We start from the raw sequence: 25,000 nt of genomic DNA on the forward strand, positions 1-25,000 counted from the left end.
TGTATCTGCTATAGCTGAACTATCTCTATATGTTTATTACTTTGACCATACATGGATATCCACTGGGCTTCCAAACAGTTTGAGTTCATAAAATCGTTCAGCATTGAGACAACAGAGACAGTAATCAGAAGAGATAACCGCTTAGCAGGAAATGAGGAGTCTAAAGCTGTCAGTGAGAGAACAGCTGAGCGAGAGAACTATCCATGTGACAGTATGTGTGGCACAAATGCATTTTAGAACAGCACATATAATAGGTTTGGTAAATGAATGAAATTGTCACTCTGAGTGGAGGAAGCAACTCTACAAATAACCAGCAGCATTTTTTTCAATGTACCTGAATTACACTACGACATGTGTACACTACAGATTTATAAATGTCTTGCCACACACATAAGTTGGTTTTATATGTTGGCGGGGATCTGTTTCTGTATTTAACATATGCAACAATTCCAAATCTAACCCTACCCCTTAACCTCAGTGACCCAAATCAAATTCTTTAGTCTCTTTTTATTAACCATTTTTTTTTTTGTTGATCAGGTTTTTTCCTTGGGGGACATTTGATTCCCCCCCAAAAAACACAACACACACATTGAGTCCTGTTGTTAGCAACAATGAAGATGAAATCCTCCTTGTATTGGCAGTAGCTTAGTGGGTAACAAACTGGCCTATGAACCAGAAAACCACAAAGTGACAAGTTCAAACCCCACTTACTACCATTGTGTATTAAGTGAGCAAGAATCTTAACCTGAGTGTCTCCAGGGAGATTTCCCTATAAATATTCATTGTAAGTCATTCTGTATAATGTTGTCTGATAAATGCCATACATTTAAATGTACTGTGATCACATGCAAACACACGTACACACAAACAGATATGAGTTCTAATTAACAGCTCCACAGATACGTGGCAGCGCCCACACAAATACTTACGCCTCACCTCTCCCTACGCACAGTGCTCAGTGTGTGTGTTTGTGGTTAGCTGAATCTCAGATCCTTGGACCAGTGGGTCAGGTGTGTTGGAGCAGAGAGTGAAGAACCGGAGCACTTCAGCCTGAAAAACAACATTAAAACATGTAATTATTTCAATAGATCATTATGTGTCAGCCTGAAAAAGCTGTGGTCACAGTGTGTGGGTTGTCTTAGAAACAATTTGAAACAAATCAACTTCATTTCATCCCGACGTTCCAAGCAGCTGTCAGATCCTTTCTTTTGACAGGGCTGGGGATCACCCGCTCATATCCCCGCAGACCGCGATTCCATTGAAGCTGCTTAGCAACCGTCTGTGACCTTGTCTGATCTTATCAAACATGAAGCCTTGTTGGCCGGTGTTCAGCCGTTTAACAGAGTAAATGCTGTAGCGAGGGGCTTGTGGCCAGTTAAAGGCGGTCCAAGAAAATATGGGAGACGTGGGATTCGTTTCTGTTTTACAGAACACAATCGGATCCCTGTGTTCTTCAGACTGTGGTCCTGCTGCTGCCTGCTGATTTTCAAAATGTTCTAAATCTTCACCAAGGTCATTCATCAGCCTCCAGCCTGTCTGGAGTTCTGTGAAGAAATTCAGACTTACCCTAAAGCAGCATCTGCCAATCTGAGATAGTTAACGTTTTTTTTTTTTAGTCATGAACAGAGTTTAAAATCAGAGGAGCCTTTTGATTGGCAGATCTCAGACATGCTACCTGCGCATATCAGCACCTGCGTCTATCAGTACATCACATGGCCAAACACCTTCAAAAATTATGTTTTGGGTGACAAATAATTACACACCAATGAACAGGATAGTAGGTTTATCTTATTCAAAATATACTTTAGTATCAATTATTAAATAAACCCTCAGATTAAGATTACATGTGTCACTAACCACTTTTGTCACAGAGGCAAGACAGAGCAGGAAGAACAGATGACACGTTTGCATGACTCTTCACAAGATAGGGGATTTACTTTCAACAAAAACACATAATACAAGACAAGGTACACAGACAGACATCCATGCAATGACCTGGCAAGGACTAGAAACAATAGGACTACATTTATACATTCACATCGGGTGCACACACTCAGGATGACAACACTGACTTGATAACTTTATATCTTTACCCTCATACAATGTTGTTGTGAAATACTGGCCTCTTAAACACAGCCTTGGTCCTTACACATCACAGTGGGAAGAGTTACGTAATGCTATGCAGTAGTATACCTCTTCATCAGCCATAGCATTTATCATTAGGTAAGAATGTAGAGATGTGAAAAATCTTTTGCCATGCCATACTGGGGCAAGCGGCCTGTCTTGTAAAGAGAAGAATTACTGCTTTCTAACGCTGTTTAAATAAATTTTGTCTTTTTTATCAGCCTGCCTTGCAAACAAGTTTCATAAACCCCTTTGAGGATGAGATGGGTAACATCAGGGGGTACCAGCTTTTGAACCTGGAACCTCATGATCTCCTGTTTAATTCGCACACACACAAAAAAAAAATGGACCTTTTCAGAGGGAAACACATACAGTAGCTGCTGATGATGGATTCGTCGTCACTCTGCCAGAACCTGCTTAAATCTGCAAAAACACACATGATCTCATTAACTGCGGAAAGAGACGTATCGATGGTGAACGTGGAAAACAGGTCATAATGGAGGGCCTCATTGTGTTTCCATGACGGTGATGGATTCCCTGTGAGCAGCCAATAAAGCGTAATACACCCGTCGAGCCTTTAAACTAAGAAATAACTATAGATTATATCTCCCTGCTGTCACGCGGCTGCACTAATATCCGCCAGTGATGGCAGGTAGATGTGTGCAGAGGCCGCAGATGAGTTTATATTCAGCCCTGGCTGATCACATGCGGCTACTAACATATTTCTCCACCGGCCTACCGTCACACAAAGTTGCTCCATCAAAGAATAGATTCGTTGTGACGGGGTATGAGGCACTCTCAGAGAGACCGCACTCTTCGGTAAATATTTTTATTTTCGTCAGGACGGGATGAAGGATGGGCTTTTTTATTCAATGTGTGTTTCAGACAAGGCCGGGTTTCATATTAAAATGACTTGTGTGTAGACTCTTCCCCCATGAAGTAACACACCAGGACAATTTATACACAACACTGCAGCACAGGCTTGACTAATGTGCGTCAAAAAAGTGCTTTTTCTTTAGGTTTGCTGTGAAAGGCAGGTGAAAAGCAGACAAGTTTGGTTTCTGTCGAGTCTCGGCGCTGTGTTTCTGCCCTGTTTAAATTCGTCACAGTCGCTGTCTCCTACCGCCCGTCCCTCAGGATGAGCTAACGAGGCTAATGATTGCCCTTCCCTCCGCCGCCCCACAATCAACCGCTTTGGTTCCCTTTGTCCTGCTCTTAATGGGAGGTTATTAATGACCAGCATGTGGATTATAAATAATAATGCAGGGGAGAGAAGTGCACAGTAACACACACATACAAACACACAGATAACAATATCAGGGATCATAAGTGGTTTATAGGAATAACCATTGTTGTTAATATTATTATCTTAATCTTTATAATAGGATCTTCAGTGAATTTTTTCAGTAATAAATACATACACATTTGCTTTATAATCTGTATTTTTAAAGTAATATAGAGCAATGGTGTGACCCCATATACACATACTGAAAAAGTGAAAGTGAAGTGATTGTCATTGTGATACACAGCACAGCACATGGTGACACAACGAAATGTGTCCTCTGCTTTTAACTATCACCCTTGGTGAGCAGTGGGAAGTCATGACAGGCGCCCGGGGAGCAATGTGTGAGGACAGTACTTTTCTCAGTGGCACCTCAGTGAGAGGCAATGACAACCTGATTAGGGGGCTGCTAGGCCACCACTGCCCCTGTTAGGCCACCAATGGCTCTTGAAAGACTTGAGCTGTAAAGTCTGATGTTCTCTCTCTGTGTGCTCATGTGCTCAGGACGTGGTGGTGGTTGGTGAGGAGAACTTCACCAGCCCTTGCTACGTGCAAATGGATGAGGAAGCCTGCCACGTGTTGACAGAGACCCTGGGCACCTACAGCCTGGTGGGGCAGTCCATCAGCGTCGCCACATCTAAGAGGCTGAAATTGGCCATCTTTGGCCCAGTCACCTGCTCCACGCTGGAGTACAACATCCGCGTCTACTGCCTCGACGACACACAAGACGCCTTGAAGGTGAGTGAGGTCGGAAGATGCATGGATCTTGTTTTGGGTAAAGTGTGCTGGGCTGTAAGTGTGCAATTTATCTCTTATCTGGGTTTGTCTGCTTGTCTGGGTTTCTCCCAAGCATTGGGTTTCCCAAGCATTGGGTTTCTCCCAATTCCATGCCTTCTCCCAAAGGCATGCAATTTAGGTTAATATGTGATGCACAACCCTATCTGTATGATGTGTAGGTATGGGTGAGTGTGTGGCTGCCCCCGGTTCTCTCTATTCCTTCTGTTACTGGGCTCCAGTTCCCTCCACTGGAATAAGTGGGCGTGGAGAATGAGAGGATGGATGTATGTGGCCATTTGGTCAAGTTCTGTTAAAGCACAAATGGGACTGAAGACACACATATCATAACTGTTGACTGAACTTTGAAAGGCTATGAGCTCAGTTCCGGGTTTGTGGATTTGAGAAATGAAATCCAAATGTGATAAGTAATATGAATCAAGATGTGTGTAGCAAGGTTGTGTGGGAAAGTTAGATTTGTGTTTGTGCATGTATGTGTATATATGTGTAAACAGGGTTGTGTGTGTCTGTGAGTATATGTGTAGGCAGGTTAGTGTGTGGGCAGGGTTCTGTGTGTGGGATTGTGTCTGTGTGTCAGAGAAGCACAGATGAGCAGTAGGAGGCAATCAGTGCGTATGTGTGTGTGCTGTGAATGAGAGAGACAGAGAAGAACCAGAGAGGATTCATTAGAATATAATTTCCCATCATGCCGATCTTTGTGAGATAGAGATGAGGGCCGTTGCCATTTTTCCTTCAATAATGAGCTGCTGTCTTCATTTGTAGGAGGAAAATGATTAGCGTTGCCTGAAAGGGCTACTGGCCAATACCTGACATGAGCAGATACTGCAGATATCAACCAGAGAAAGAGAAGTGCTGAGCCTCGCTCTGTATTTGGACTTGAACAGCACTTCCTGCAGTCAACTCTGAGATTATAATCGCTGGGATTTGCACTGTGGCTGGTTGTCAGGGTAGGAGTGATTATCGGTCGGAGTCTGAGTGTCGCACTTCTTTCCCTGTAGGAGGCGCTACAGATGGAGAAACAGATGGGAGGGAAGCTGCTGGATGAACCAAAGACCCTGACCTTTAAGGACAGCAGCCACAACCTGCGCCTGTCCGTCCATGATATCCCTCACACACACTGGAAGAGCAAACTGCTGGCCAAGTACCAGGTACCCACCACCCATCTGCACCAAGATATCTACCCCTAGGGTCATATCACTTGCACTTCAGCCAAGGGTATTCATGATCCTTGTATAACCTAGTACAGTGCTACCATTATGACTAGCATTAAAAAGAACAGTGGAGTAGGCCTATTTCACTAGATCAAACAGGAGGCAAAATAATATTCATATCATAATATTTAGTATTGAGTATTATACACTATGAATACACACAGTAAGTGAGGACAAGTAAGGAAGGCTTGAGTACCAAGGTGCTGGTGTACCTATTAACATACATATAGTTACGTTTATCAGGCTTTTGGCACATGTTTAAAATATGAAAGCTGTAATAATGAAATACCTTAACAGTGTCTTAAGATACCCTTTGTCCCCTCTTACTTCATACCCTAATTCACAACTAATCATAAGTGCACAGTGTACAACACTGTATAGGGTTAGTTTTAGACATTGAAATTGCCTGATTTATGTAACACTGGCTTGGGTTGGAATGATATAAACTATAGCCACATGATATAAACTGTGAATGATATAAACTAAAAAATATATAGAATGATATAAACTGTGTATTCACGTTTGAGTAAGGGAATTTAAAATGTATATACTTTTATGTATTAAAACCATACTCTCCTATATTGAGTTTAGTTAAAGCTCGGCCAAAAAAGCGTATTCATTGTTGTACTTTTTTGTCATGGTGGCCCATGGGCATAAGTGACACCTTATCCACCTCCTGAATTAAGTGCTGGGCTGTGTGACAGGAATGGCGGCTGCGTGTGGCTGTGAGGTGTTGTGGTTTGTGGGATAAACCTGCTTGGGGGGCGTGTGGTAAATCCCAGTCCTCTCCACGTCTGTAGGAGCTGTCATTCCAGCAGGTGTGGGGCGGAACTCAGAGGAACCTCCACTGCACCTTCACCCTGGAACGCCTCAGCGCCTGCACCACCGAGCTCAGCTGCAAACTGTGTGTGCGGCAGGTGGAGGGGGAGGGGCAGATCTTCCAGCTCAACGCCACCTTGTCAGAGGTAGACGCCCACGCACATACACACACACACAGGGAATCACACAAGCCCCCACACACACTCTCACTTTCTTCATGAGTCGCATAGACTCGAATAGGAAAGAACCTCATACACACACACACATCACCGCCACCCAAAAGAAGGAATATACACACACATAGATACACATAAAGTACAAGAGTTACATTCGTGGCTTTCAATCATTAACTGCAGTAACGAGTTTCGATGAGTGAAAACAGGGACTGTCCTCTGGGAAAAAGGTCTTGCTAAGGGACACAGTCATCTGAGCCTGTGACCAACACATTTGGGAGTGTTGTGTGGCGTTGTGTCTCTAGACAGTGTCCCTTCATCACGTCTCATCACCAGCCCCACGTCCTTGCTGGCATTTGGGCCGTCACGTGAGGCTCAGCCAGTGAGCTGCAGGGCTGGTGTGCGTCGTGTCATGAAGTGAATTATGGGCTCTGGCGCCTCCGCCATGACCTTCAGCTCTGTGTGCTGGCGCAGGCAGCCCCTGTTGTGTTTATGAAGCACATTTATAAAACTTTAACAGGGAGGTCCAAGATGAATGCAGCTGGGTTTCCTCATATGGCCCAGCAGCACAAAGGTGTACCTCGGGTCACAGATTTGTGTCACACGTTTAATTTATCACTTCTATGAAAAAGGGAAATCATGCAAAGATTCTCTTAAACAGAACACAGATGTTATAGAAAACATGACTGTGGCTGTGAATGTCACGCCAAGAATTTATTATGCACACTGTTACTCCTTTCAACCATAAGTTATTTTTCCAAGGAGCAGATATCACCACAACAGTGACACTGACATTGTGGTGGAATTTCGTTATTACTGGCTAAACCACAAACAACCATAAATATGCAACTTTCATGAATTCTAATGATATCTCTGTAATTAAATTAAGTTTAAAATGTTTAAAAGTTGCTTGGCTACTTTCTCAGTAAATTGTTCTTCTTCTCTCCACCCTGCAGGACACACCGTGCATCGACACATCCCTACTGGACCCAGCCAGCAACATCACCACACTTGTGGGTCCCGGTGCGTTCCGCATCCCTCTGTCCATCCGTCAGAAGCTGTGCAGCAGCCTGGATGCACCTCAGAGCCGCGGCAACGACTGGAGAATGCTGGCACACAAGCTCAACCTGGACAGGTGAGCAGGAGAGTCATGCAGCAGCCTACGGGAGAGGAGCAGATGGCCTCCAGCCTCCAGTCCACACCACGGTCATTCATGTCACGGGACCCGCGTCCTTTTGAATGACTGTAGCGAGAGCATGGCAGACGAATAGAGGGAACGGAGAGGAGGCTTTAGGGTGCCAAAGCAGAGCTTTTCTCTCTCTCTTTTTCGCTCTCTCTTCTATTCTCTCTACGCTTGTGTGAGGGGAAAAAAAAGTGTGTTCAGTTATTGAGTTCACATCCCAGCAGGGTGGCCTCATCCAAAACAGGAGCTTGAGCTACAGCAGAGCATAGGAGTCTCAGAACAGATAGATTCTCCCTGGTTCTGCCTCCCTCTCTTCCTGCTCTCCAGTGAAATGTAATAAAATGGATTAATGAATGTTTTTGTTCGTCTCTCATTTTTGCTGCAGATATCTAAACTACTTTGCAACCAAGTCGAGTCCGACCGGCGTCATTTTGGATCTGTGGGAGGCACAGCATTTTCCTGACGGTAACTTAACCCGCCTGGCAGCAGTATTGGAGGAGATGGGCCGCAGCGAGAACTTAGTGGCAATGGCAATGGATCACTGACACCTGTCATTGGGAGACAAGGAAGCTGAACAGCGAGGAGAGCAGCTCAAGATGCCATACATGACTGCTGCTCGCATTGGTGGAATTTTCTGGTGGGGATAAATAGGAAATGAAGATTTATGGATTTTCTAAGCCTCTTACTGTTCCTGGCACAGTTTGTATTTCTCAATACAGTTTCCTAGGAAACGCACAAAGCTGTTGTCCATATATTGGACATCCTACCCCAGCTTTTGGGACATGTAGGGTAATCAGAGACTGTCTGGGCTAAAAAGGGGGGGCATATAAGGGAGGTGTGGCCAAAGACAGGGCATTCATTAGACAGGAGAAGGCCCACCACCTAATATTTTGGGGAAAATAAATTAAGTCTTGATTTTTTTTCCTATACATTATGTTCATATGAATTATTCATTTAGATTTTTTAAAACTTAATAATAATGCCTTTATTTCTACATTTATACACAATTACTTCTCTATAGATTGTCAACTACCTTTTGTGGCAGTTTGCATTGCTCCACAGTGCCACCTACAGGATATTCTCATTAACACCAATCTCTCTGTACTGTATGCAAAACAAACCGGCAGCCTGTAAATATGCGTCCAGCAGCACTCAAATTGTAAAGCCTGTATGATTATTATCATGGATTTGCTGTTAATTAACTTTTATTTTGGTGTGATTTTATTATTTGCCACAAACTGAGTATTACATACTTAATTGTGTTTGGTGCCCAGTTTGTGTGATTTCTGAACTATTTGTTTTTGTGAAGAGGGCAAAATGTATCTTTGAAACCTGCAGAGCTGAGGGAAGGCAAATACATCAAATGGATTAGAGCAGGTTACCTTTTGAGTCTTGAGTTGCTTTTAAATACCTAGTTATTAAACAGATTTGATGAGCACATCAACCACAGGGCTCTGATGTGCCAGAGAGACAGCTTCAGATGGTGAAAGTTTCATTCATATTTCATCTAAAGTTGTTCTCATTCCTATCACTGGCTATGCAAATCTGCAAATTCACGTACAAACGCAACAGGTCAGCCCAGTTCTGGTGTTCTAGTTATAGCGTGGACGTTTCTTATAATTTTATGGCACGTTTGTGGTATTTAAAAAAAAAAAAACTGCATTTGCTCTCTGAAGTTTCTGTACAAATTGTAAAATAATTTTTAAATCAGGTAATAAATTATATTTATATGCAACACTGAATTATGGAAGATGCAGTGTGTTTATTTCAGCTTCAGATGCATATGTTTGGATGGATGGAAATAAAATAAATAAAAGCAGCCCACATTTCAATGAATGATTTGTTGATTATTGATATGGTGCTAAAGAATCAAGGTGCATTAAAAACTGTATCACATCAAAACATAAACCTCAGATCTGAGAAATATGGTGGTTACAGTGTTCAGTGTACATATAGGTAAAAAGCATGGTACTTAATTATTTTATTAATTTCAGATTGAACATCCTGTTTCCAAACATTAACTAGAGGCAAATGCTGCATTTGGGAGGACGATGCTTTGGCAGTTTGTGCTTATCAGCTATTAAATAACAACAATGATAGATATATATGAATATTTGATAATATCTATATAGCACCACCAAGGTCACTGAATTTCTTAGTTCAAAGTTTTTATATCCAGGGACAAGACATCATGCAAAGGGAGAGTATTCCATACAGCAGGGGCAGCAGCACTGAAGGCTCTTTCACCAAAGGACGCCAGTCCTGTATGGGTCTTGTATATACATAACACTTATACTGGCATAGAAATAAACATTATTTTATTAGAAAACCAGATACTGAAAGTCATAGGTTACGCAACAAAATAGACATTTTCACTTGTTAAATAAGGCACATATCAAATTAAAAGGATCAGCAAACATCTTCAGCAGCACAGTATCGTATTTAACAATTATACTCTTAATCACAAGCTAATATTTACTGCCTGGCCCAATCATAATGATCACCATAATTATTCAATTTAAGTTTTTTTTATCTCTCTTTAAGAAATTTCTTTCCCTGAAGTGTACATAAATAAATACTTTTTGCTTTTTTGTGGTGAGTACTAAATATAATGCCAGGGTACATACAAGTCCACTTGAAAAACATTTTGCATTATGTATATGAATAGCATAAAAATCCCATTAATAATACAGAACTACAAATGAAATGCTATAATGACAGCAAATAAGGAGATAAATCAGTTTTAAGTGCTCTTAAGATACAGTCTCATGTTTCACAAGACACCAAGACACACTGCAAGTATGCCAGAGTACATCTCTCCTGATTGTATTTGATGTGTGTCTTGATTAAAAGACCTAGGCTTTTGCTGGCTTAGTTTTATTCCCCCGGATTGTTTTGTTGAACGGTTTTTGGTATTTGACATGGACAACAGTTCACTCAAACTACAGCTGAGTGAAGCTGAAGCTGCTTGCTTAAAGGAAATTGGGTGGATCTCTATTCTGAGATCCCAACACTGTCAGGTCACTGTTATTAAAATGGCTTTAAAGATGAAGGCAGAATGTACCAGCAGGGGGCGCTGTCCCACCACTACCATTCGGATGGGTACACTGAGGCACTTTCACAGAAAGTAAAACTAGATCCATCCTTTCTGGACGCCTTACATGTCCTGAGCCATTTTTGGTCACATTTACAAGCTGGGCGCAACCTTCTGAGGACAGGCTTATTCAGACTTCATCTTTCACCCAAAACCTGTTGGGTCGATGTTCAAGAATCCACCCCGGAGTCACAGCTTAATGTCCTGCAACTCAGACATCTTGGTCAGAGTCTTCTTGACCCTCAGAGCCGTTAGACGAGAGGCAGGATTCTGGGCCCAGCACTCAGACATCAGTTTACCCAGTTGCCTGAGACACTGTGAAAATAAATAAGAAGGCTATAATTAAATTGCACTTGCTGGTGTCTGTTAATAATGCACATCCTTTTGAAATATGTTGAAAGCTCATACCTCATCACTGCTCCAGCGGTTCGGAAATGAGGGCCTGAGTTTCTTAATGCACACAACCTCTCTCATGTCCTCATAGGAAGGGTCAGGGGGCACCAGGTCATGGTAAGGGAGCTGGTTCTCCTCCACTATACCTGCAGCAACAGATTATGGCATTAGTTATGGCTCTAACAGGAGATAATGACTCAATTAATTACTTATTTTTATAAGCCGAGCTAAAGCACAAGTGGGATGTGCTTACAGAAGAGCTTTCAACCTTAATTAAAACCAATTACAGCATTTCTAGGGAACAGGGAGAACTCAAATCCATAAATAGACTTGTGCTGAAAAACACACATACTCTCTCAAGAGCATTTACAGACACCCACCTCCCAAAACACATCTGCGTGCCATCTCCCACAAGATGAGTCCAAAACTATACATGTCGGCCATGATATAGGACTGGAAGTGGCTTCTGTTTAAACTCTCATCCAGCACCTCAGGGGGCATGTAGCGCTTGGTGCCCACCCGAGTGTTGGGTGGAACGTCCACCTCGTTGGTATCACTGGAAACAATACGGGAGAAATCCTTTGTCACTTGCGAGAACAAATCGTTTATATGAGTGATTTAGCTTCTTTTCTCATTAATTTCCCATGTAGCAGGTGTTAAGGCTACATGACACAAAAAATACACTCACTTCAAGAAGTAAATCTTAGCATTTATAAGAGAATAAAATATTGCGTTAAGCACTATTTCTGCCATATACATTAAAGTTGAGGGTCTAAAGAATTTAAAGAACTGGTTTACATAGCATCATTCATCTATATTTTAAATAATTAATTGATCAAAATCACCAGCTGAATAGGCATTACCCCCTCCACAGAAACCCATATGTATTCCTCCTACATTGTTTAATACAGAATGGAAAAGCAAATCCCATTTAACCAGTAACCCTGCAGGCCCAGCTGGCAAATGAAGTGCATTCTCAAACCCACGTCTGACCTGATGAATTTGACAGCGAGGCCCAGGTCTGCAATGCAGCAGGTTCCATTGCGCTTAACCAGGATGTTCTTGCTCTTGAGGTCCCGGTGGGCAATGGCAGGTTTCCCCTGTGTGCCGAAGATCTCTGTGTGGAGGTGACACAGGCCAGAGATGGAGGAGTGGGCCAAACGTAGCAGTGCGCGGGTGTCCAACGCAGTAGACCTGAGATAGTCGTACAGGGAGCCATTCTCGTGATAGTCTGTGATCAGGTAGAGCTGTGTCCACGAGCCTGTGCCCTTAATGTCAGCTGCAATGAAGCCTGAAGAAGCAAAGTCAAGAGCAAGACCTTAATTCCTGATATTTTACTGATATATGGTACCGTAGAACATACAAATAAACCAATTAAATAAACACAAATATATCAGAATTCATATAATTACAAATTTGAATACAATATTGCATATTGTTAGAAATGGCATGATCTCATTACCACATAATCAGTGGTTTATTGTTGTAAAGTAGACAATGGAGATGGATTTCCTACAGACCTGAAGATTTATGCTGAACACATAAATCTTGATGACAATATTTATGACAATAGTGAACAAAGTAGCCATGAAAGTAAAAGTGGCCTGTCAGAAGGTTGCCATTTCAAATTCCAAATCGCCAAGGTGCCACTGAGGCGCCACTGCACCGTCTGTCACCGTCAAAGCACCGTCCCCACACACTGCTCCCCGTGCGCCTGTCATGGCTGCCCACTGCTCACCAAGAGTGTGTGCACTGTGTGCTGTGATGAAGTGTTTCACAATAACAATCACTTCACTTTCAAAAAGAGGCAGACAGATTAAAACTAAATGTGTTTGGATTCTTCAAAATGGTGTACATCCATAACAGCCAGAGAGTAGATATATCCCAAACATTTCACTGGTAGTGTATATCGATTCACATGAAAAGATTTTTAGAAAGCTGTGAGCTTAAAGGATTCCTTTTAAGGTCTCTAGAGCCTAGAGCATGTGTTGTGACGGTTTTGTGAGTCTTCCATTTTTTTCAGAAAAGGCTGCTTACCCAAAATGTTCTCATGCCTCATCAGCACGGTCTGGTAAATCTCAGTCTCCCTGAACCAGCTGGCCTCCTCCATGGTGAAGAAGACTTTCACAGCCACCTTCTCCCCACGCCAGCGTCCCATCCACACCTCTCCATACCGACCCTTCCCAATCTGCCGCACCATCTGAATCTGCTTAGCAATGGTGCGCTGGACCTGATCATACACCAGAAGAAGAAGAGCAACGGGAAATATTCACTTTTAACCTTGAGAATATACATACTAACACACAAGAACCATATAACCTTTTCATTGTGAGCCTTTTGTCCTATGTACTGTAATGTGCACTGTACTTTGGGGAATTGCTGAGAATAGTCAGTTAGTTCTGACCTTGCATTGTTGGGAATGTTGAAAGCAGCAATCTGATAACATATCTTCAACTTTACCACATTCTACCAGTCACAGGGTAAAAACAACAGTTGTTCATTAACACATATTTAAACTGTAGTAAAAAAGCGATACGACTGAACTGCACTTGGGGAAATGACTGTTTGAACTATGTAATTGCAGTCAGTCTTGTAGACTAAATGAATGATGGTGCTTAGCAACAACACAATAAGTTAAATTAAGTTAAGTTAATTATTAAGTCTTTTTTAGTTTTGGCATTGTGATTGTAGGTATGCAAAGAGTCTCCATCGGTTCTCAGCTGAAAGATTTCAGACACTCACCAGCAGGGGGAGCCCCGAGCCACTGCCCGAGCTCTGAGACTGTTCTATCAGGTCTTTCAAGGACTCTCCCACAGGAATGAAGCTATCATCCTGCTCCAGGCTCAAGCTGTACCGTGGCCTGGAACCCTGTCTTCGGGACCTAAAATACCACCATATCTCATCATATTCTAAGCATCAACTCAAGCATATGCATATGTATACCCAAAGTTCTGTCAAGATCTTCAGTTTTACTGTGAACAGGCAACACTGATTTAAACCCACCTGAAGTAGCAGAAGAGCACAAGGAGGATGAGGAAGCTGCAGATGGTGACAGAGATGAGCAGGGCGAGGTAGTGAGTGCTGATACCCACAAAGCCTAAAGAACAGAGAGAAGCCGTGAGCCACAGAACCCCGGGGAGACGCTGAGTTAATGCAGCATTAGAGCCCTTGTGTCAGCTGTCATGTTCCCAATCACTCCTTCATCGCTCCGCTGTCTTCACTGTCCCTCGCTGCTCTCGGATTACAACCGCCCCCCTTGCTGCGATGTCCAGCGTTTGAGGGAGCAGCAGCTGAGGGACACTGCTTCACTTAGTCAAGCCCTCTCTAGACCCAGGTGATCAGGTTCCTGACAGATCCTGAACAACCTCAGACACTCTGGGACTCTTCCCTTACTGTCACTGAGAAGTCATTCATGGACACACACACTTTTAAGATTCACATGAAACATATTGGCACACACCCACACACAGAAAAATGCAAACATGTAGCTGGATAGTCCAACACTGTGGAGGTGTTCTAAAGCAGGAAAATAATGAAACTCTGATTGATAAAAAATATGTATGAACTGGGATGTTCACAAACAAGTGTGCTCTCTCTCTCTCTCTCTCTCTCACACACACACACACACACACACACACACACAAGCACACACACAACATAAATGCAACATAAGTGGGCATGCACACTTTCACAGACACACAGATATGCCCCAACCCCCAACACACAAAGATTTGTCTGTGACAAATTCTGGGACAGATATCCTGTTCGTGCAGAAGCCAGAAACCCAAGCATCCCTACGGGAGTTGCTGTCCTGACCATCAGCAACTGAGAACTGAGGTGGGTGTGCAGCAGAATTTCACCCCCAGTTCCTCCCATAGACCAGGGTCTGCGGTCAGCAGCCGCTTGAGCTGTCAGACACCATCAGACAAACAGGAGAGGACTGATTCTCTCAGGCAGGTGTGTGTATGTGTATGTGTGTGTGTGTGTGTGTGTGTGTGACTGTCTCTCTCACTCTGTGACTGCAGTGGTGGTAGGGTGGGACGCAGGTCTCTGTTGCAGTAATCCTGATCTGTGCAACATTCTAGAATCCTCCGTAGATGAGCATTTCCTGTGTCCTATATGAATAGAAAACCAGAAATTTACACCATGATATTGTCAAATGTGTGTCTGTGTGTATGTGTATGTGTGTGTATGCAGTCACCCTGCACTGGAACTGGGAGCCCACAAGCCCCAAACAGCCAGAAGTGTGAACCTGTGTCCCCCCATCCTCTTCTTCTATCATGGTGAAACAATATCCATCAGTCCTGTAGAGCGATCAATAATATAATATAAATATCATCATTTCATAACACCTCCATTCAAAATTGGTAATACAACTAGCAACTATTATCAGCGTAGTGATGTATATTATTTATATAATTGATTCCCCTCCCTATTATCAACAGTATGCTATTGTCACTGTAACTGTGCATGTGGAATATTGACAGGAGTCGGTTTACATCGTGTAGAATGATGAAGTACGTTGTGTGATAGAGGTCAATCATCACCATGGGTTCCTCCTATTCTAAACTTTGCTGAAAACGTTGTTAAAGTTCTTCTTCTGGTTGTCGGAGATAGCAACAGCTCAACTTAATTGCCTGGGTGGGTCTTCTCTCTAATGTACTAGCAAGTTGTTAATTTTTTTGTCTGTTTTTTAAATCTGTAAATCATAATTATTATTTTTTACAGATTTTTTAAAGACATAACCCTACCTAGTACAGCTCCAGGAAAGACAGGCCCCTAGAGGTCAGGTATTATCCATTATCATATCAAAATCAGGACAGCTATCTCCACTATCATGTCTCATCACCACTGGAGACAGAATCACAGACAGCATCCAGTGACTATTTTGCATTAATTGCATCTAGTTGATATCAGGACAGTCCATTACCTGCAGGTGTTGTTGGTGGAGTCCTCAGGACAGTGGTGGTTACAGTGACACCATAGCATCCTCTCAGCAGGGGCAGGAGCCTCCCCATCGCCCTCCCCTCCAACACCCTCCATCATGACTTTCCCAGAATCCCTCAGCAGCATGGCATCCAACACATGGGCTGAAGGAAGAAAGTGAAGTGGCTCTGTTTAATGACAAGGTCAAATAATTTCACCAGCCATGTGTACATCACAGCACACTCTGTTCTGTGTTGGTTTGTGCGAAATGACCAGTCAGTAAATCTCTGAAAAACTCTGCAGTTCACACAACCTATACCATCAAATGACTCAAAATTTCATTAAAATCACTTAAACTGTATTGAAATGTTTAAAAAATAATGCGTTTTTACCTTCATGCACCAAGGAGGTCAAGTAACAACCAACACTTTCCCAAAGCTGCAGTGAGGGTGAGAAACTGCTGTTGTTAAGGCATGTGTTTACTTATCCCTACCAGACCACTAGGGCTTAAAGCCCTAAAGTAGAACCCCAGAGGAACTGATAAAAATGGGGCTCCTTTCTATGAGCTTCACTTTCACTGGAATGACTATGAACTATGGCCACTGGGTAAACTCCACTGCTGAGAACCAGTCTTTATCATGCAGCTTTGCTGGGGGAAACCAGGTTATAGGGTGACCTGGGCAGAAGTAAAGGTTTATGTGGAGAAGGCAAGTTTAGCAGTATATCCACAACTGTACTGGGTGAGAGGACTCTGAATGTCAGGGTACTTTTGGCCCCTTTCAGAAAGCTTCCCTCAGGGTCCAGCCCTCTGTGCACTGACCCTTCCCAGAGCGCAGGGTCAGGGCAGGGTGTGTTAATGACCCCCAACGCCGTCAGGCATGGTCTTACAAGCTATAAACACAACAGGGGGTGACTAAGGTCTGTTCCATTTCAGAAAAATTGAGTCATTTTATTGGCCTCCTCAACAGTGAGGGCTATTCTTTAGCCACTGTTTTGCGGATTTTATGCCGTGATGGGGCCTGAGCTTCATTTTTGTGTTTCCTGATAAGCCAAACCGCAGCATTATTCCCAAATAAGCATGCTGATAAAGAGTCATAAGTAGTCAGTAAAAATCCACAACAGCTGCTGCTGTCTGAAAGTCTGGAAGAAATCCAGTAAAGTATTAGAATACACTGTTGTGTCACACATACAACCACAGACAATCTCAGACCACTTTTTTTGCTGTTTTCTAGTCCTGTTGGCTCAGATTAGGCAGCAGATACAGATAAACGGACCATTAAATCTGAGACAAGTAATCCTCTGAGATAATGCACCTTCTTAATTCCCTTGATAACACATCACCACACTATAATGATGCGGGAGGGATTTATGTTTTAGGGCAAATCGCAATACTACAGTAGCTTCCTTGGCCCTTTCTCCACAGAAAAAGAGTCTCAAATTTAAATGTTTTAGAGACTGATGTGGTGGACAGACAGGTGTGTGGACATTAGATTTCACACAGGAAATTCTTCTATGTGACGGTCTTCAAAAGGCCTGCAGCAGCCTTTCTAACCCTAAACATCACTCCACATATCAGACATACTATATACCAGCACCCTCCCACATACACTCCCCAAGACATCGAAGGCCCTTCTCACTTTAAAGACCAGATGGTTTCTTTACACATTCTTTTTGCATTAAATGTATAAAACATACACATGATCTAGCGTCAAAACTGTGATCAATTACAATTCTGCAAACAAAAAATTCTAAATGGACAGGGATGTGGGTAGTACAAGAAACATCTGGAGTGATCACCATATGGAGAGAGCGTCTGAAGTCTGTTGTTTCTGAACAGCAGCCACACAGGAGGAGCAGAAGAATTCCAAGGGCAGATATCAGTTATCAGTATTGAACCAGAACATACAAACATCAGACAAATCAAGGGCACAATTTTTTGACTAATCAAAAGCAAGCTGGAACAAACATGGAAAGAAACAGAGACACTTCTGTCACGGTGGCCAGACCTGGCATATGTGTGGCATCACAAGAGAGGGGTTTATTACATGAAAGACATGACAGGGGGGATTCACCCGACGGCAAACATAAACGAATAGGGCAGCTTCAAACAGAAAAAAATCAGGAATCTTAATAATACAGGAAAAACACGAAACTCTGGTCCAAACCCTGGATCTGGAGTAGCCCATTCTGGACTGGATCCTGAAACTCCTACTAGCTCTTATACTTTCTCTAAAGCCACAGGTGCAAGCAGCCCTCCTCCATCGCAGGAGCGCCTTCGGACGGGGATCAGGTTCTGTTTGGGGAACATGAGCTGCATCCTGTCAGGAAGTCTGCTGGACAGGCCGGGAACGCCTCAGAGCCCAGCCTCCCACACAGAGCTCCCATTTCTCCCAACACCCGGCCTGTCTGCTCCAAATTTCATAGCTGCGGAGAAACTATGCTTGTATAGGCTTTCCCCTTCAGGAAAGCAGAGCAGTATTTTAATAAGAGATTCTACATTAAAACGCAAAGGCAGATCCCCAGAAAACCAGTCAAAGAAGCCCTGACCACGGGAGAAAATTAAGTTAATATGGCGACTCAAAAATCTCTGATCTTGTGGCGCCATTTTTATCAGCAGCCTTCAAGGTTGTGGAGAAGATATGCACAGACTACAGTGACCTCAACTCCACAGTTCTCCAGACTTCATACAGACTGAACGTCTGTGAAAAAGAAACATATACATTCACCCAACATCATAGAGATGAAGAATGATGTAGACGAACACAGCAGTCAGAAGGACAACTCAGATTTCGGCAGGACGAGGGACAAACTGTTCTTCTCGTTCTGCTGGGACTGTCCAGCTACCGGCTCAGCTCCATCGATCCATGGAGTGAACAGCTTGGACAGCAGTTACTGAAAAAATTCTACATTTCTTTTTTTAGAAAAAAAAATAGCTAATGATTTACATTTTCGCACTATTAATATTAACCAACTAATAACATGACATACATTTTTCTATTAAATTAAGCTCATCAAAATATACTGAACAAGCAACAATGAAAAAATGTGCACAAAACCAGAATGATATATATCAAGCTGATTAAGGGAAGTTCTGTAGCCTCTAAAAAAGCAAAAATAAAAGAATGTGTGACAAAAGGCATACACACCAGCACAAAGATGTCCTGAATCTCCAAATACACCCTCCTGTACCGGTGTGGCCTGACTGAGCTCTGGGTTCACCCTGCAGAAATGTTCCTCTGCACTACTTACCCAAAGCAGGAGGACAGAAGGTAGTCTGATCATCAGCAATGCCTTTCTGCAGCAGGCACCATCCACAGCGAGCAATTGCAGTCCCATCACACACACATACGCACATACACTCACTCACACACAGTACATCCTTCACTGCCACTCCGGTGGTAAAAAGGGAGGGGAAGGAGAATAAAGTTACACCCTCTTTCTTAGTTCATTTTCTCCCTCCCTCAGTCTCACAATCATCTGTCACACAGCCTGGTCTGAGTGGACAGCAAATGCAGACAACAATACATTTTAAAAAGCAGCTGTGAGACAGAGAGCTCAGATGGGAAATAAATATGCATATCCATATTTAAAAGACTGATTGTGAAGTTGAACATGACTCCCAGGTCTAAGACTCTCCTCTGTCTTGCAAATAGCTGAAGGCACGTTTTGCACTATAAAAATCTTTTGGTCCTGGAAACAGTATTTTCGGTGGGTGTAAAAAAAATTCAATCAGACGGCTGGGCCTGCTAATTAATTGCCAATTGGCTAAATTCCACAATATCGAGAGAGAAACTGGAAGAGTCTTTTCACATTTGAGAAGAACATGTGTCTTAAATCGGCCCTTGTCTCTTGCTTCAAAATGCTAAAAAAAAAAAAAAAAAAAAAAAAAAAAACAACTGAAAAATGAAACGTCTGACAGCAGGGAAAGCAACGATTAAACAAACCTAAACAACATTCTTCACACTCTATAGAGTTCTCATTGAGCTCATACTGGGTTGATGCCCAATGCAACCCACTGGTCATTTAGTTCTTAACAAACCAATTCATCCACAGAAAGACAAATATTCCTCCGGAACAAATCACAAAGTCTTACTTAGCTTCCAAAAGCCTGAGATCAACGTTTTCTTTGGTCACTGGGACAGGCGATAAAACCAGTCGTGGCTTTGAGTTGTGAGCTATCCAGACACAATTTAACTGCAAGATTAATTTCATTTGCTTGAAAACTGACTTCTATTCCATTCTATTCTATTTCTATTCTATATAGTTTCAGTTTAGAATGATTCTAGAATTAGATTTCTGTTTCAGAAGCCTGTTCTGTTTATTTGGTTTTAGTAAGTTCAAGTCTGTCGATTGTCTGTCAGTTTAATCCTTTTACACATTAAATCAATTTAAGCTCCTCGATTATTCAAGACACTTCCATTGTGGGAGATTAAACATTATTTCACAAATTTCAATCACTCACTTTCCATAACCACTTACTCCTGTTACTCAGGTCGCGGCTGCCAGAGCCCATCCCACTCGCACTGTGCGGTTATAGTTGTGTTCAGTGCTTAGGTTGTTTACTGTGTTTCATGAGTTAGACCCTTTGCTAGTGTGTGGTTTGGTGTTTTTGATTCACTTCTGTTTTGTATCACCCCCTCCTTCGTTAGTGTAAGTTCTGTTAATGGTTGTAAATATTCACTGTAAATAGAAGGACTGGTTGTATATTTCGGCCTTGTGAGTGTCTCATCCCTCTCCCCTCTCCTCACCTCAACACCCCTAGACAGGGATGTGACACACTGTAGACACACTGTGTCAGGATTGACTGCAGCTGGGCTCATCACCAGTGGCCAATCCTGACTGTGCATAAAGACCGCAGAATTCCGCCCCTTCGGAAGGGACGACATTTTCGTGGACTGTTGTGAGTGCACTGTTGTGTGTTAGTGTATTTTCAGTTCTGGCAATCACCACACGCCTGCAGGCAAGTTTGTGTTCTTTATTTAAGTTAAATTGTTCTCGAGCCACGTTTATTTGTATTTATTGTTTATTTCATAATAAAACCCCGTTCCCAGCATGTCAGACCTCTGCACTTCCTTCCCCCATAAGTCCGTAGTCGTGACAAACTGCAGCTAATTGTATAATTATTTTTTTGTCCTTATCACTGGAAAGATCAACAAAATATTATACAAAAAAGGTATAATGTTAGTTGTAATATATTGCAGCACATGATAAGTGTGATAAGATGTGATGCATAGTGAATACTTGGTCTATGTGATTCTGCTGTATGGTGAAAGTCTGAGACTTATGTTGTGCCTGTTTTGTGCATTAAAAAGACATTAAATGGGTCAAAATTCCAGTCTACACATTATCATGATATAAATGACTGTAATAGCTAGAAATGGCAAATTAATGGAATATCATTAGCAACAATCAGTCTTAAAATCCAAAGGAATTCTGCATTTGTTAACCCAAGACTATAACTTGAAAAACTTCAATGTTAGAAAACTATTATATAGTACTAGTATGATAGTAACGTTTGGTATTCAATACAGTGTACAGTGTCTTGGGCTTCAGCAGATGTAGGTTTGACTATGTCATTATTTCGGACTTTGTCAATGATTATTTACTATTCTTTTCATAATATATGAAAAAGAAAAACGATGCAGGTGATTCTCAACTTCTCATACTTGAGAAAATCTGAGAGACAACCACAAAATTCCCATCTTCAGTCAGGAACAGAGCAGGAGAAATTTCCATGGCAGCCTTGACTCTAGAGTTACAGCAACTGCGGCTGGAATGTGAGCCATGAGCCGGGTTCTAGGCACAGCAGAACTGACTACAGGGCATTTATTTCCCTCTGGGTGTCTCAGCAGTTAAATCTCACTCAGACGTCTGCGAAAGACATTGACTTCCGCAGCAGGGCAGCTGTGTGCAGGTGGAAACCAGGCCAGGGATCCTTACATCACTCCCGGCTCTCGGAGGCGCAGACGCCCCCTCCTTCCTCCAACATTACCCTCTTTTCCCTCATCACCCCAGTCTGGTCCTGGGAAGAAGGGATTCCAGCCTTCAGTGCACTGATGACAACACCAGCAGTCTTAAGTCAGTTTGGCGTGAGATGGTGCTTCCTCAATAAATAAAGTCCATACCTACAGATGATAAGAGAAACAATCGTTCTGTGCTGTAATACTGTTAGGACCAGGATGAGATAAAGTCTTGCAAGAACATTAATTAATCCCAAAACATCTACAAGGCATTTTCCTGGGTTTGGCTTCAAATCAGCATCCTTGTCCTGTACAGAGCTGGCCCTGCTCTCAATCACACTATTTATATTCTTCTGAGTACAAGTTTAAATGTAATTAGATTCTGTACACACAAACAGACTGGTGATAGTAATTATACTCATTTACAAATTTACAATAGGAAATGTATTGAACAGATCATCCAGATTTCACACCTCCACTGCTTTCCACTGAGCGTTTGTACGTGAAAGAAAATACAAAATGTGGGAGCACTCCCACCCAAATACACCCAAATGAATCAGCCACCCAGCAGTGCCATTCATGACATTCACAAAATGAGTCTTCATGAATATGCAAGACCCTGAAAGTAAACTGGCCAAGTTTCCTTTTCTTCCAACCAAGCTTTGAAGATGAAAAAGGCACAAAGAAAAAAGGAGAGAAAATAAGTTTCTCAAGAGGAAAAAGCTGCTGTCACAGCCAGGGACTCTCTGGAGACACAAAAAGTATGGGAACTTCAGGAAAGCTCTCCTGCGAGCTGAACTCTGATTAATATTACAGCACTGGCCACAAAAATAGCTAACAAAATACCCATAAATGCTAAAAATGTATTCCATTTGTATTGCATTACAAATAATAATTAAATAAGCTAGGGTGTTAATATTTTATGGTCTTAATCATATATGACACAGGACAAAAAAGTTGTTTAGTTTAAAAATATCTGCTGGCAAAAAATGTATATATCCATTTCTCAGGATTGCACAAGCAGAGAAAAAGGCTAGACATACCATAATTAGTCACCCATTCACAAAAACAATAGCACATCCTAATTTTTTACCTGCTAGTTTGTAATGCCACTCATAGAGCTAATTACAGGCTTACGTCTGGTTGATATGTGGTGTGTTCAGCTCTCACAGCTTTCAGGATCCAGACACAGCTCTGCCACAGAACATGACGTTCTCTACCTTTACTGTCTTATATTTCAGTTTCATAACAAGTGAAAATTATAAGTGTGGGCCTGTCACAAGCCCACACAGTGTAGCACCACCGCTGGCTGCCAGGGGAAAAGGCTGCGATGTCATGATGTGATTGACACACTTCGTAAACACCTCGTTCGCGGGCGGCTCATACCTCAGAAAATGTTCCCCCCATGTCAACACAACCAGTAGCCAAGGGAAATGACGGCAACCCTGCCACAAATGAATGCATCTTTGGAGCGTGTCTGAGGACCTGTGAGGTGCCATTGATGGTGCTAGAACCTCTCTGGCTGTCAGGCCCGGTCTGCTGAACCTCGTATACAACAGCAGTGAGCGGGTGGACAATTACAGCCATCTACTGACACCGGCGGGGAACCGAGTGGGCGAGCACTCCTGCTGTAAAAGTGAAGATCACCTCAGGCATGACTCATAACCAACATGTTAACAAACCATCTGCATTCGTGGGCACTTTGACTTTTATTGCGTTTCTCAACAGCATTTTTTTTTTGTCTAAAAATGATGCCTGCTGCAAGCGGCAGCCTTTTATTACAGCCATAAAGCACAGAGAGGCTCCATACCCAGCCGCATCAGGGCTGAGCACAAACTAAGTGCAGTAAACCAGGCGTGGATCTCATCCTTATTTAAAAGGCAAAGTGGGCTGCTGTTATAATAGACAGCCAGAGACTTTTAAACACCTCAAATGAGTTATTTAATAAAGCGTGCGTACATATCCAAATTCCTCATAAATTACACCGCAAATTACACCACAATCAATGCACCCCAGATTCTGACAAGTGTTTCAATTATCCATACTTTTGGTAGGATAATTTTTTTTTTAATTATCTAGAACTTTCTAAAAAAACATTCTAAATTAATTACTTAGAGTGATAAACATGATCACAATGAACTGTTCTGAAAAGTTTGAACTTTAGTTACTAACACAGAGAAAGTGGTATCTAATTCATCAGTTCCAAAAATATAGATGTACTTCCAGTAAATATTTTCCATGTCATATCTCCATTCTTCAGAATGCAAACCTTAACAGCAATATCAGAACAGATTCTACAGTCAATGGCAAAGCTTCATTTCAGAGGAAATGAAAACTGCAGGTCCACACAGAGCTGTAACAGAGCGTGTCAAACACATCTGACAATAAGCTCAATTAGCCAACCATATATACAAAGAAGCTGAATGCAGTTTTATATTGAAAAATGGCAGCAATAAGGCTGAAGAAATAAATTAAATGACATAACAGCAGGCTGACAGCTGGCATCAGTATTAAATCTGCACTGAATGAGTCACGTCACATGGATAATGGAAAAATGTCTCCACTCTCTAAACATCCTGAGGCAATACCAAGAACCCCAATCAACTTAAATTCACACTTATGTCAGTAAATGTGACAGACAGACACAGTGTCACAATGAAAAACCATCTGTAACGGTCTGTAAACAAGCTGGGAAACCATGTAGAAAACTCATTAGTACAAACTAATTATAAGACAGCGGGCTGAATGCATTTCTGGAAGGCTAAACAAATCCCCAGTAGGACAGTGAGGACAGTAACAGAGAAAGGTATTTGTTGTAATTATTTTGTTCCCTCTATTGTGTGGGGGTCTGTTGGACATAGCTGCTGAATGAGCTACAGACAAACACAAATTGTTTAACGACACAATTGTCAGGTCAGCACAAGCTCCCCGTCACCCTCTGATTCCATTTCTGTTGTGGTCATTTTCCCTTCACCCCTCGGAGTCCATGACAACAGTGGTCCAGCAGAAATAGCTTTAGAAACATCTGAGCAAAGCCGAC

General features: G+C 42.3%; 2 protein-coding genes across 10 annotated transcripts in view; one reads left to right on the forward strand and one right to left on the reverse strand.

Moving 5' to 3' along the window:
- unc5cb (unc-5 netrin receptor Cb) overlaps positions 1–9,423 on the forward strand; it is a 96,778-nt gene extending 87,355 nt beyond the window's left edge. For all 5 annotated transcript variants that reach the window (XM_028980940.1, XM_028980941.1, XM_028980944.1 and 2 more), the window contains 5 exons: positions 3,911–4,144; positions 5,200–5,349; positions 6,213–6,377; positions 7,361–7,539; positions 7,973–9,423. In XM_028980940.1, the coding sequence (XP_028836773.1) occupies positions 3,911–4,144; positions 5,200–5,349; positions 6,213–6,377; positions 7,361–7,539; positions 7,973–8,132 (888 nt within the window). In that variant the 3' untranslated portion in view covers positions 8,133–9,423. The remainder of the gene's footprint in view (positions 1–3,910; positions 4,145–5,199; positions 5,350–6,212; positions 6,378–7,360; positions 7,540–7,972) is intronic.
- Positions 9,424–9,923: 500 nt separating this feature from the next.
- bmpr1bb (bone morphogenetic protein receptor, type IBb) overlaps positions 9,924–25,000 on the reverse strand; it is a 39,049-nt gene continuing 23,972 nt past the window's right edge. For 4 of the 5 annotated variants that reach the window (XM_028980178.1, XM_028980176.1, XM_028980175.1 and 1 more), the window contains 10 exons: positions 16,005–16,164; positions 15,276–15,378; positions 15,087–15,189; positions 14,078–14,171; positions 13,817–13,955; positions 13,112–13,304; positions 12,068–12,365; positions 11,455–11,630; positions 11,090–11,220; positions 9,924–10,996 (listed from right to left, as the gene is read on the reverse strand). In XM_028980178.1, the coding sequence (XP_028836011.1) occupies positions 10,871–10,996; positions 11,090–11,220; positions 11,455–11,630; positions 12,068–12,365; positions 13,112–13,304; positions 13,817–13,955; positions 14,078–14,171; positions 15,087–15,189; positions 15,276–15,378; positions 16,005–16,147 (1,506 nt within the window). In that variant the 5' untranslated portion in view covers positions 16,148–16,164 and the 3' untranslated portion in view covers positions 9,924–10,870. Of the gene's footprint in view, positions 10,997–11,089; positions 11,221–11,454; positions 11,631–12,067; positions 12,366–13,111; positions 13,305–13,816; positions 13,956–14,077; positions 14,172–15,086; positions 15,190–15,275; positions 15,379–16,004; positions 16,165–19,249; positions 19,350–25,000 lie in introns of those variants that run through there. The other variant, XM_028980179.1, reaches the window with a different exon arrangement.

The sequence above is a fragment of the Denticeps clupeoides genome, chromosome 5, assembly GCF_900700375.1.
Source record: "Denticeps clupeoides chromosome 5, fDenClu1.1, whole genome shotgun sequence".
Taxonomy (NCBI): domain Eukaryota; kingdom Metazoa; phylum Chordata; class Actinopteri; order Clupeiformes; family Denticipitidae; genus Denticeps; species Denticeps clupeoides.